The 13,167-nt window shown below is 38.1% G+C and overlaps 2 protein-coding genes and 1 long non-coding RNA gene across 6 annotated transcripts; 1 reads left to right on the forward strand and 2 right to left on the reverse strand.

The window, feature by feature from the left end:
- Positions 1-4,012: 4,012 nt before the first annotated feature.
- Positions 4,013-6,774, reverse strand: LOC125500391. Its single transcript, XR_007277765.1, has 4 exons — positions 6,266-6,774; positions 5,652-5,747; positions 4,278-4,378; positions 4,013-4,072 (listed from the first exon to the last, which is right to left on the reverse strand). It is a non-coding gene; the product is annotated as an uncharacterized LOC125500391 (long non-coding RNA).
- Positions 6,775-6,847: 73 nt separating this feature from the next.
- On the reverse strand, positions 6,848-9,698 carry LOC105691330 (coiled-coil domain-containing protein 43). Its single transcript, XM_012409735.4, has 3 exons — positions 9,394-9,698; positions 8,720-9,111; positions 6,848-8,591 (listed from the first exon to the last, which is right to left on the reverse strand). Exons 1-3 carry the CDS (start codon positions 9,556-9,558, stop codon positions 8,519-8,521), a joined length of 630 nt encoding a protein of 209 aa, XP_012265158.1. The 5' UTR covers positions 9,559-9,698; the 3' UTR covers positions 6,848-8,518.
- A 562-nt stretch (positions 9,699-10,260) lies between these two features.
- On the forward strand, positions 10,261-12,446 carry LOC105691308 (nucleoside diphosphate kinase 7). Of its 4 annotated transcripts, none has more exons than XM_048653294.1 (9): positions 10,261-10,398; positions 10,478-10,644; positions 10,787-10,948; positions 11,013-11,220; positions 11,337-11,457; positions 11,540-11,664; positions 11,752-11,865; positions 11,976-12,087; positions 12,265-12,446. In XM_048653294.1, exons 1-9 carry the CDS (start codon positions 10,261-10,263, stop codon positions 12,267-12,269), a joined length of 1,152 nt encoding a protein of 383 aa, XP_048509251.1. In that variant the 3' UTR covers positions 12,270-12,446. The 4 variants fall into 4 exon arrangements, with proteins under 4 accessions (XP_048509251.1, XP_012265135.2, XP_048509250.1 ...); XM_012409712.4 differs by having other exon boundaries at positions 11,980-12,087; XM_048653293.1 differs by lacking the exon at positions 12,265-12,446 and having other exon boundaries at positions 11,976-12,175.
- The last annotated feature ends 721 nt before the right edge of the window (positions 12,447-13,167 follow it).

The following is a 13,167-nucleotide window of genomic DNA, read 5'->3' on the forward strand; positions in this document are numbered from 1 at the left end:
GCAGTTGCGGAAAACGCAGCGGTGGAAACGTGAGTTCCCACGGTTTTCGAATTCATTTATCTTTGTAATTCAGAAATGTACTCTGCTTCAATTTCGGCCTGTATAACATAAGAATCCGTAGGTCTGAGGCATTAAAATATGAAGGTGATCGAATTATGGTCACGGCAAATTTATGAAAAATGCAAAAAATTACCGTGAATTATTTATTGCATGGAAAACTGCTTTGCCATAAGTCGAATAGAAAGAGACGGTATAGAAACAGCGGGAGATAAATCAGAAGACACCGACGACCGAGAAATTATCAGCTTTGAAGATGTAATGTAATTTAGATCGACTGGCTTTTCAACTGAAAAAATCCGAAATTTAGATAAAAAATAGAAAGTTATTGTTCTCGAACTTGTTCAATTTCTCGAACCCGAAAGTGAATCTTTTTGGAGCGTTCAGAGAACACGGTTCTTAATGGATTGTGACCTCAGGAATTCGTGTCCATTGACTTAGATCACGTCAACTCCAAGTACACCATATCTTGATATTGAAAAAGTAGAGAAATTTTTTATTGATTGGGTCACACATCAACTTTACCTTTCGCAATCTCGATGAGCAACGTTAGAAAAAAACTGACTGATTATCGACAGTAGAGAACCCGCTGTCGGGTAGTTTTATCGACGTTTCATAAGGGTGCAACAATCGGGCCACAACCCCTGCGGAGATGAATTAGTTCATTGATGTTCAGAAAGATAGCGCTAGCGACTGCGAGTCCAATAATTGAATTCAAGGATCAGCTTCCTTTGCGTTGACTGATAATGTCCTTTGTGTGAAGAATCAGACTAAAGTCTTTGGTGTTTTTCACCCCGAAAAATCTGCAAAGACTATAGTCTCTGGTGTTGTTCACCCCGAAATCCCAAAGAATAACCCCGAAAATTAGCAAAGACTTTCAAAATGAAGCTCTCACAACGCCGTTCAGTTTTTGATGAAAAAAGTTCACGGAAAATTCCGAGTAATCTCGAAATAGTCAATTGCGAACGTGCAATTCTGCATTCGATCATTGCAGCCGAAGCGACGTCGTCATCAGGAGCGACATCGATGGTAGCGCGTACATCCTTTGAGCAGAGATAGAAGAAGCTAGCGAGGAGAGAGAGACATACATATATGTATTGGGGTAAGGATTAGCAATGGATTAGTACGCGGTTACTACAACGCCATATATTTGGTTGACCGTGAGTCTAGGGTTCAGTTTTGATTGAGCAGTGACTCGGGAAGGAGTGTTTCGTTTGATCTACATATTTTAAAGAAGTACTTGACAATCGGTAGCTACTGAAAGACCTATATCATTGAAAATTTTGTGAATTCCGTAACTCGGAGGATTTTCCATGAGCACTGGTGAGCATAATGTTTTCACCGTAACCATCGTATGTCCGGGCTCCCGATCGGTCAACAAGTCGTTTCAAAGAATTTGTTTTGGAGGTCATGCGACATGAACGTAGAATTTTGATAGATTGAACGATTGAACTCGATGGTGGGAGAGATTGCGCTCGGAATACAGTCTTTGCACTTTTTTCAGGCGTTTTTCGGCAAATTTCGGGCGAAAAAACATCAAAGACTATAGTCTTTGCACATTTGTCGGAGTGAAAAACACCAAAGACTATAGCGTTTGCTTATTTTTCGAGCGATTCTTCGCGATTTTGGGGTGTGAAAAATGGGCGAAGTAATTCTTTTTCCAAAATTGAACAAGTTATCGCCAATTTATCGATTTGAAAGGTGAAAATCAAGGATATGTCGATGGGATTATTTGCCAGCTTGATTCAATGGACGTCTTCGTATTCGTTACGCCTTCCAACGTAGAGAAAGCGTCCTGGATCAATTAGAACAAATAAATTACCTTTCGCCTCGAAAAAACGTCAAGCCTATGGCTTCAGATATTTTACAAGATTCAGGGGAAAAAATCTTCGATCGATAATTCGTCGTAATATGACACAAAGGTCCGTAAACCGATCAGAGTTCAATTATTCGATTGATGACGGTTAATCAACAAGTGCATTAATTCAGGCACGTTGCGGTATACATATATGTATACTAATCGAACAAATTGCAGCCAATCACGAAACATCCGATCGGGGGCGTGTAATTCGGTACATGGTCAACAGAGTACATATGTGTCGCAGGTTTTCCGTCTTGGATTCGACGGCAGTTCGGCTTCGGCGACGGGAGCGGCGACATCAGGAGCGACATTAGTAGCAAAGCAGTTTCCTCAGAGCGACGATGAAGAGAGAGAACGGTGAGCAGAACTTCACATTAAAATTTAGTTGCATATTGCTTGAATCAGTAGCGCGAACGTTCCTAAATGTATTTTGATCATTCGCTCTCGACTATTCATACTAAAAACAGTCGTTAGAAATATACTAGCCCGGTATTCTGAACAGTCATTTGAAATTCTGAGAGATGACTTTTCAATTGAATTACGCGTTTCATTCTGTTTTCCAGAATTCGGAGATAATTAATCAATCTATCTAACTAATATAAATCAGATATAGCCATTATTCTCAATCAACTTTCTATACGAAATTTGTCTGATTTTTTGGGCCGTCCATGAAATAGTTTTCTCGAGCGTCTGTTTTCCATTGTAGTTTGCGAGGTTGTTTGATTACGTTACTTAGAGCTTCGCTGAAGGATGTATTGCAAATGCACTGAATGCAGTTCCAGAAAAATTCGGAGGGATGATTTTAAAATGATTCACTCAATTTCTTTTCTGAATGAGATACGAAATGATTTATTGATCTTTTTCGTGGATACAAAAATAATACAAATATAAGCGATTGTTATATCGTGACTAGAATTGTACATGTGATATTTCTTCTTTCTTTCTGGTAGATGCCCATTGCGCGATGCAAGCAAATCAGGACATCAACGAGTCTCTCCAAAGATCCACTCCTCTCCATCCTGTTCCGGTAGAGATGGATCTGCAACACATGAGACGTACAACTCCTTTTTTTGCGGAGGTATGTTTCATTTAATTTATTCCATTCGAGAGTCCCTAGTAGAATCCCACATTCAAAGTCTGAGTATATGAATTGCACCCCCTTGGAAAAAATTTTCAAAATCCTCCTCATAAAATCAGATCACCCAGCATTACCCAATAGACTCGGTAGATTCATACACCCCCATAATAAAATTCATCAGACAAGCCAATAAGGCAAGACAATAATTTATTATCATACAACTTGGTACAATTTATTATAATTCAAACGTCTTATACTTATATGCTGATCATAGAATAAGTCATACATTAGGTAAGTTATGTAATCAGTTGACTAATTGTATATTTGTTATTTATGTTACAGTTCGCATATCCTCCAACGTTATGACCCCCTGGACTTCCCCTGTTCATCAGGGGGAGTCCAGGGACCCGTCCCCTGGGACTGCGCGGCCTCCCACCGCCCCCGGGGTCCCAGGGGACCCAGTCCCCGAGGACTTGTCTCCGGGGATTCGGTATCCCCGCTGGAGGGGATGTCATATCCCGAGGGACATGTCCTCGGGACTGGTCTTCGGGGACGCAAGTTCCCCCAGGGACACGTCCTCGGAGATGCGGTATCCCCGCTGGAGGGAATGCCGTGTCTTTGGGGGCGTGGCCTTGGGGGAATACGCGTCCTCGAAAATCCCGGGAAAAGGAGGTCCCAAGCGGTCACTCGTTTTCTTGATTTCTCTAGAGAAACGAAAAACAAAGTGTCCGCTTGGGACCTCCTTTTCCCGGGATTTTCGAGGACGCGTATTCCCCCAAGGCCGCGCCCCCAAAGACATGGCATCCCCTCCAGCGGGGATACCGCATCTCCGAGGACGTGTCCCTGGGGGAACTTGCGTCCCCGAAGACCAGTCCCGAGGACATGTCCCTCGGGATATGGCATCCCCTCCAGCGGGGATACCGAATCCCCGGAGACAAGTCCTCGGGGACTGGGTCCCCTGGGACCCCGGGGGCGGTGGGAGGCCGCGCAGTCCCAGGGGACGGGTCCCTGGACTTCCCCTGTTTATCAGGGGAAGTCCAGGGGGTCATAACTGCGGTAACAGCATCTCGGAGTACCTGAAATATACGAAAAGTGCATTAATAATGACGTAATAAAAGAATATGTTATTACCAATATGATATTGTACGTCAATATATTAGTTGAATGTTATATCATATCATCTGTTAATATATTACTGCCAATGTGATGTTATAATATATTACATTGAATATATTTTCATAATATACTCTAACTTATATCGCACTGATACTTATTTCATACCTGTAAACGAATTGTGCGATGCCATGTAACTCCTGCCCTTCGTGGTTGGAAGTTGAATGAGTACTGCGATGAACTAGGCACCGTGATGACTGATTGGAAGTCTGAAAAAAATGTCATATAAGAAATAAAGTAAAATTGTAAACCTGAACCTAAGATATGTGAATAAATTTGTTGACGATATAACGGCGAAGATTAATTCTAAACCTTTGATAAATTTCCAAATCCTATGGATAGACGAATTATAGTGTTTGAACGCGAGGACCACTATCCCGCACTTGAGAACATCATGATGGAATAAGTACTAATACGAGAGTTCATTAACGTGTGATTAATTGAACCTAATTGTTCGAAATTTCAAGAATATTCATAGTATAAAGTTACGACGCCATCCTTCTCTATTCTGCATACGCGTGAATTTGTACTCCAAATCCAGATTCCCGAGATTGCAAAATATGAATAATCTTTCTCACCTCAAAGAAACGGTAAGCCTATAGCCTTAGGATTTTCTCAAAATTTGAGACGATATTCAATAATTTTTTTTATGGAGTTTCCTATGCTATTCCTATGTATTTCGATCTCAGGAATCCGAATTTGGAAGTTAAAATGATCTATCTTCAAAATTGACCGAGTTATCGCCAGTTTATCGGTCCAAAATGTAAAAAATCGATGATATCTCAATGGGATTTATTCCTAACTCAATTTAAACGACATATTCGTATTCTCAGTGAAAAAATACACAAGAAAAGTGTCCTGCAATTGATTTTAGGAATACTTCACATTTTTACCCGAAAAAACGGTAAGCCTATAGCCTTAGGATTTTCTCAAAATTTGAGACGATATTCAATAATTTTTTTTATGGAGTTTCCTATGCTATTCCTATGTATTTCGATCTCAGGAATCCAAATTTGAAAGTTAAAATGATCTATCTTCAAAATCTACCGAGTTATCGCCAGTTTATCGGTCCAAAATGTGATCTCGACAAGATTTAGCGATCTAAGTAATCACCTATAAACTGCACACGCACAAAATATAATTCGCTTCACATGTGAGATTATATCAAAATTAGGTACACTCTAGAATTTCATGATTGAATAAATATATGAAAAACTGAATAATTAAATGAACGAACACATCAATTTAAAAGCATCGAAATTCTACCGAATCATTGATTCGATCAAATAATTTAGTTTTCCATTTATTTGTTCGACTGATTGGATAGTAAAAAATGCTTGCGGAATTTTAATCGTTTAAGTAATTGTCTAAAACACTATTGTTACTAATCAATCGTTTGATTACTGAATCAGTTCGCGATTATAGACGCGACGATTGCTTCACATTGGCAATGAGGGTAGATAGGCATCAATCATTTCTTACCTTATACGAATGTTTCAGCACGACTTAGGGACAGTAGTTGAAAGTTGAACCGTATCGGGAAGGACTAGGCATCTTTGATGTCTGTCAACTATGAATCTGAAACGCGAAATATTATGTCAGAAACCAAGTGAAATTGTAAAATTGAACCTCAAATATATTAATAAATTCGTTTATGAAATGGCAATGAAGCATAATTTTAAACCAAAATCCCGATGATAGGAACCTTCCGTGATGTTGAACAAAAAAATTTGATAGTATTTCAAAACCAATCCGATTATTTTCAGTTAAGTTTATGAATATAGAAATGCAATAATTTGTAACGAGCTAAGTATAGTCATCCAGAATTCGAACGATCAAAGATATTTCTGCAGCGCAAAATCGTGACCCTCTTACTTCCCCAATTTAAAATACGGGGAATACAATTGGGAATAATCAGTTTTCCGTTTTTGAGCAAAGATCTCAATCTCTCCCACCATCGAGTTCAATCGTTACTTAAAATCTATCAAAATTCCACGTTCATGTCGCATGACCTCCAAAACAAAGTCTTTGAAACGACTTGTTGACCGATCGGGAGCCCGGACATACGATGGTCACGATAAAAACATTATGCTCACCAGTGCTTATGGAAAAATCTCCGAGTTACGGAATTCACAGAATTTTCAATGATATAGGTCTTTCAGTAGCTACCGATTGTCAAGTACTTCTTTAAAATATGTAGATCAAACGAAACACTCCTTCCCGAGTCACTGCTCAATCAAAACTGAACCCTAGACTCACGGTCAACCAAATATATGGCGTTGTAGTAACGGCGTACTAATCCATTGCTAATCCTTACCCCAATACATATATGTATGTCTCTCTCTCCTCGCTAGCTTCTTCTATCTCTTCTCAAAGGATGTACGCGCTACCATCGATGTCGCTCCTGATGACGTCGCTTCTCGTGGGTGATATTAGCACAGGATCTAGTGCAATTATACATATTTGGCATGCTTAGCAGCTGAAATTCCCCGAGTCTGTAGGACATGTGCTTCACTGACTATTATGCTTCCAAATAACAAACTTAAGATGTAGAATGAACGTACTGCTCAAGATTCGGAAAATCCACACTGCATTTTTCCAGGGAAATTCAAACGTAGATTGTGAATCAAGTGGATAATCCATGTAGGGGTAAATAAATGGTGACTTGACGATGAATATCGAAGGTGACTCATATTTATTGACAGATCAACAATGTTTATGATACATCGCCGCATTATAATGCAGATTGTAGAATTATTGATTGAATGATTACTCTTCCTATAACGAGATGGAACCAAGCACTTTCTGAATCGGAATATGATAGAAGGTTATCACTTTTGCTATTCAAGGACAAGGTGAATTATTTTAATTAAACTTGAAAAATCATATTCACTTTGGTATCTTTTTCATTTTATTGATCAGAAAAACTTCTCATAGAATCAAGGCATTCGTAAACCGATCGTAATTTGGTTATTTCCAGAAGTTAATAATTCATGAATTTGAATTCCCAAGCTAAATAGTACATTATGCAACAAGGGAATAAAGCTGCAGTTTATTACCGCGGACGACTGTACTGCCCGAGCAAAATTCCTGAGGGTGAGTTTACTGCCCTCGCTTCGCTCTGGCAGTATTCACTCGAGGGAATTTTCGGGAGGGCAGTAAGTCCGAGGGAATGATTAGCTTTACTCCTGCGTGGCATATAAGACTTCATTCCCGACTCGACTGTAAAGACCACTTTTCGTCCCGCTAATTTACTTTTTGTCCCGCAAATTTACTTTTCCTCGTAAAATGCGGGAGAAAAGTCACAAATAACCAATTGACGTTTTTTTTTCGATTCATTTTTTTTTTTTGCAGCATCATTACAACGTGCCTTAGATGCCTCGTCGAAAATTCTAAACAGATTCATCCAGAGTTCATAATTTTTCTCCAGAGGAAAAAAGTATAGATATTCAAAAAAACCTGTAACATTTATAGTTATATTTACGTATAATACATCCAGCGGCAATCGATCAGTGTCGAATAACCAACTTTTCAAGAAAATTCTAATTTTTTACCTAAAAGTTTTTTTTTCGAATTGACTATGTTTCTTTGGAGAAAATTAAAATTTTGCTACTCGTTAATTATAGGATTGTATGTGCGCAGATGGGTATTTGAAAATTTCAAATCATCGCGTCATTATTACCATTTTTAACATATTTGACTTTTTGTTATCGCTGTCACAAAGTATTAGTTTTCTAATTTAGAATTTCAATTGGATTTTCTATTTTCATATCAAGATTTCTCTATGACTAGGCTACGTACATACATATCAACATACGACACGTATAATTGCAGAATCATGATTCGGCACAGTTCTAAACGAAAACTTTGAAAATTTATTTGAGCTTAAAGAACAAGCCAAGGCATTACAGAGCCCTAGTTTCTACAAAAAAGTCCATTATCATAGCGTGAAATTTCAGATTCAAAATGTTCGCCAGCCTAAATATTTTGTTGGCGACTGTAAAAATTAAAAAGTAAGCGTTGGGTTGATTTTATAGTTTCCTATGCTTATCGCCGATCACAGAAGATTGCCTAACCTTGTTAAGCATGTAATGTTGTATACAGGACTATAGAAGTACAATATTTGCAACTGAGAGCACCTAATTACGATTTCTTCCTACGTAATTATCATAATGAAGTCACTAACTGGATGCATGCACAAGAATAAATATTTATTACAAACATACATATATGGGTTCCAGGGCTAGGGATATGGACATCTGTTGTTGCATCCATACGTAATTTTGGGCAAGAGTATTGCGCAATATTTTGTCATAACAATAGCGTGTTATTTCTACAAATGTTATGTGCTACCTGCGACGTTCACCCTTCTGAGGCTTGCGTTTTTCCTTTTTCTCCTCTTTGAGCTGCTTTTGCTTCTCCCTAGATAATTTGAAAGGAAAGAATAGTAAATAAAAAACGACAACCTTCTCAGGCATTTTGAATCAATGAAGCAGGAGAAAAGTAGCATCTACTTCTATTGAGTTATTACTACATGGATAGAAAGTTACCGATCCTCCTTGTCCTTGTCCTTTTTTTTCTGACTTTCAAGTTTAGCTCGTTCTCGTCTTTCTCGTTCCTGGTGAGCGATAACGGCGGCGTTCATGTTCTTTTCTATTCCGCAATCCCCACCGACAGCACCTTCTTCTTTACCTTCACCTTCGCTTTCTTCATTATCAGACATTTGACTGTACTGTGCAAGAATCGCTTCCCTAATTCTTCTCTCTTCTTCTGTGTAGCTTCTCATTGTAGTCGTTGGCAGGCTTTGAGATTCAAGCATCCTTACGAGTCTCACATCAACGTCTTCTGCTGGGCTTAAGACTTCAGTTGTCGACGCATTTTTCAACGAAAGATCAGCCCATGTTGCCAGAATTTCCGAAACATGTTTTTCGATGTTATTCTCCTAAAATAATTCAATGTATCGTTGTAGGCTCACTGGTGATGGTTATATTTTCACTTAACTGAGATTTTTTGAATTGGTTTTTAACTGGAGCATCAACTTCACATTGTGAAATTGACAAGAACACTTGATGATCGGCTCTTTGGAGATCTTATTATTTTTAATTCGTAGTATATTAGTGGAATTCACATGATATTTGCCGGCTATTCAAAGAGGGGATATTTTGGATGTGATGAGTTGAGAGCAGGAGGGAGAGTGGTTAACCTAAAACAGCTTATTCCTCACCGTTACGCCGGTAAGGATTCCCTCAAGAGCTTCTGATTTCTCGCTATCAGTTTCATCTCCTTCTAATATCCCTTTGATGTACGAACCGAAAACTCCCTCGTCCGTATTTAACGCTTGCAATTTTTCACTCAGCCAAGAATCGAAGGGATCTGTTGTCGCTGCCATGTTTCATCTCACGTCCAGTTGATCCAATCTCGATCAAATCGCGATGAACAGGCAACTCGACGCGTGCGTGGTGCGTGCCGTTTTTTGGCAGTGGCCTTTAAACACTTTTAGTGCCCTCGAGAGAAAAAATCAAGAACCAATATGCTCAGTTGCTATGGAAACAGAACTGCGTCGAATGTCAAAAAAAAAAGATGCAAGAGCTTCATACAAGAGGTATATCTTCATGTGAAAGCTTGTGAAAAAATAAGCGAGAAAAGTTTGTCAACAGGTTTGTGAGAGTCGGTGTTTAAAGGACAATATTCGCATGTAAGTAAAATCGAATAAATAAAAATATTGCTACAAAGTTAACTCCATGCCATGATTTAACCTATTTCTTTACCGACCTTGTATCCATCCCTTATTCTATGATACTGCATCATCTCCTATTGATATTAATTAATATTTATTATTGCTGCTCTGATAATAGATCAAACTATGTGACATTCTAAAATAGTCAAATCATTTCTAAAAATTGACTAGCTATGGTACTATGTGATGAACTTTGAAAAAAGTATCTAACACCTATCAATTAAACTCAGGATCGTATTGAATCTGATAAGTCCAAAACTCACTCAGTCATGAATTAAAAATTCTGAATATTGTTCGTAATTTTTATTATAAAAATTGTCTATCAATTCTATTATATTGTTGCAGTTAAGTAACATGGAGCATCGGCAAAAAACAATGTCCACAGATTATGGGGAAAGATATACATTTGAAGCAGAGTGGTTTGACACTGTTGCTTCGATGTTGAGAAAATTTATTCTGTACTATTATCCAGCTGACAACACAGTGGAGATTGTAAGTAGGATAGAATACTCTGCAAAGAACTATTTGTTAAAAATAAACGTGGTTGTAATGTAATTTTTATGTTTTTCAGTACGATGTTAAAAGTAAAAAAATGTTTCTGCGTAGAACTAAATGTGAAGGCGTACATGCTAAAGATCTTTATATCGGAGGAATGGTCAACATATTTTCAAGATGCATCAAGATAACTAACTTTGCAGATCATGCTACTAAAGTTAAACTTGCCAGTAGGATGGAAAGGTATATATCATAATTATTACTACTTGAAAAGTTCGCATTTACGAATTGATTTCGATCGGTCTTCTATTCTTAGAATATTCTAAGATCTGGTTTTTTTTTTTTTCCTTAATCACCCAATAATTATCCGTAAAAAAATTTACAGAACATTTGCAATGATCAAACCTGACGCGATCGATAAAATGGGGGAAATTATGAAGAGAATAACGAGGAACAACTTCCATATTGGAAATATTAAAATGGTGCATATGACAAGGGAAGAAGCAGAGGAATTTTACATCGAGCACAAAGGGCAAAGCCATTTACCGTGAGTTTAAGAACGTAAGTTTTCATGGATTGAGAAATTCAATTTGATTTCACCGTTTTGACAGATCATTGCTGAAGTATATCACGTCAGGTCCTGTCTTAGCCCTCGAACTTATCGGTGACAGAGCAATTCAAAAGTGGAAAGAACTGATGGGGCCAGCAGATTGCATGGAAGTTCGGGAAGAGGCACAAAATTCAATCCGAGCCTGCTACGGAAAAGATAAACAGCAAAATGCTGTACACGGATCGGATTCTGCAGAGGCTGCAGCAAGGGTATGGAATTCCGAATAAATATGAACTGTATAATGTTTCATGACATCCTATCTTACAATTTATCTATTCGGACGCACTACTTTACAATATGCATGATGGGTTCTTGAATTATGCAGGAATTGGCGTATTTCTTTCCTGACCCAAAGAGTAAAAATAGAATTCTCAGAAACACAGCTACCCTCAAAAACTGTACATGCTGTGTGATCAAACCGCATGCCGTGCAATCGAGACTTGTAGGTACATATCTTTTTTCAACTCAATAAAACCGATTTGAATGGACGAAAAGTATGAAGGAAATTGTACCTACATTCTTCTATAGGGTACATAATCGACGACATACAAAAAGCTGGCTTCACGGTTTCGGCATTGCAGCAGTTTCTTGTAGATCCTACGAACGTCGAAGAATTTCTTGAGGTTTATAAAGGCGTACTACCAGATTATGGGGTAAGGATTGATGTCTAATTTCTGTAAAAGCAGACTGAAATCGGACCATGGAAGTAATATCATATTTACATTATGACTCTGTTGCAGGCAATGGTCACTGAAATGCAATCTGGCCCGTGTATTGCAATGGAAATCACACACAAAGATAATAGTAAAGATGTACCTAAGGAATTCAGGAAATTGTGCGGTCCCATGGATCCCGTAAGTTTATACGTGAATTACTCTTATATTTGTTTTCTTCTACTGCCATGTCCCCAAGATATCATTCTATCTTCAGAAAAAAAAATAACATTGAATTTCTCCATTTTCGGGCAGGAGATAGCTCGGCAGTTGAGACCAGAAACGTTAAGGGCAAAGTATGGGAAAACCAAGGTCCAAAATGCTGTGCACTGTTCGGATCTACCAGAAGATGGGATCTTGGAGGTACAATTTGTATTCTTTCATCATGCTCAGACTATTGAGACGTAGATAATCAGATAAACAGTTTCTTTTCGTACCTGGAACTGCCGGTATATCGTTGCTAACCGCAATTATTGTTCTGTTGTTCTGATTTCTTGGAAAGATTTTTATCTATACTAATTATAACTTCGAATGTTTCAGGTTGAATATTTTTTCAAAATTTTAGCGGACTGCTGAAAGCCTTCAACGTCACACTGTCGTTGCATAACGATTCAACTTCACTCGGGGAGCGATCCGAGAAGTAATAAGAAAAGACAAATAATTGAATTTAAATATGAATTGTATTTTTTATTATACCATATGCAATAAATTTGCGATTTCTATTTTACTATTTCTGTTGTATACACATATACTATGTGTTCATTTATTTTCGATTCTAAGAAGATTGTGAAATTCATCAGCAACCGTGGGATATCGAGAGATTCTTGTATCCATGAATTACACGGTTTATTTGCAATTCTGGTAGGCTGCATCGTGTTGTGCGAATAATTATTATCATAATTGAACCGTGGCGAGTTTAATGACATTGCTTGTAGCAGGTTCGCTAAATACGTAATCTAATCAGCGGCTTATCGAGAATAAATTAACGAGGGTCAAGACTATCGCATCTGAATGGAGTAAAAGTGACTGACAGTCATACAACTCACCTTATTTTTTACTCTCTACACATACGAAGAAAAGAATTATCCTCTATTATTCAGCATTGATTGAACAAATCGTTCGCGATCAACCGCAAGGAGTGCGGTAAGCGAGAATAACAACACAAGTGTGATAAACTCTTGCGTTTGACATGCAACGTTATTCCCGGTTCTTCACCATCCCAAGAAATAACAAAGTGCTGTACAGAAATTCAACGTTCTATAATGATTGATCTATTCCTTACAGCCAATCGCACGAGCATGGATACGTTAATTATTTCTCAGATGTTATATACCGACATAATATTTGACCTGAAATATCGTTACACATACGAATATTCACCTGATTCGTTTCGCAAATCGAGTTATCCATGTCCCCAATTGAAGTCACACATTGATGCCGTTT

Source organism: Athalia rosae, chromosome 3 (genome assembly GCF_917208135.1).
Source record: "Athalia rosae chromosome 3, iyAthRosa1.1, whole genome shotgun sequence".
NCBI lineage: Eukaryota > Metazoa > Arthropoda > Insecta > Hymenoptera > Athaliidae > Athalia > Athalia rosae.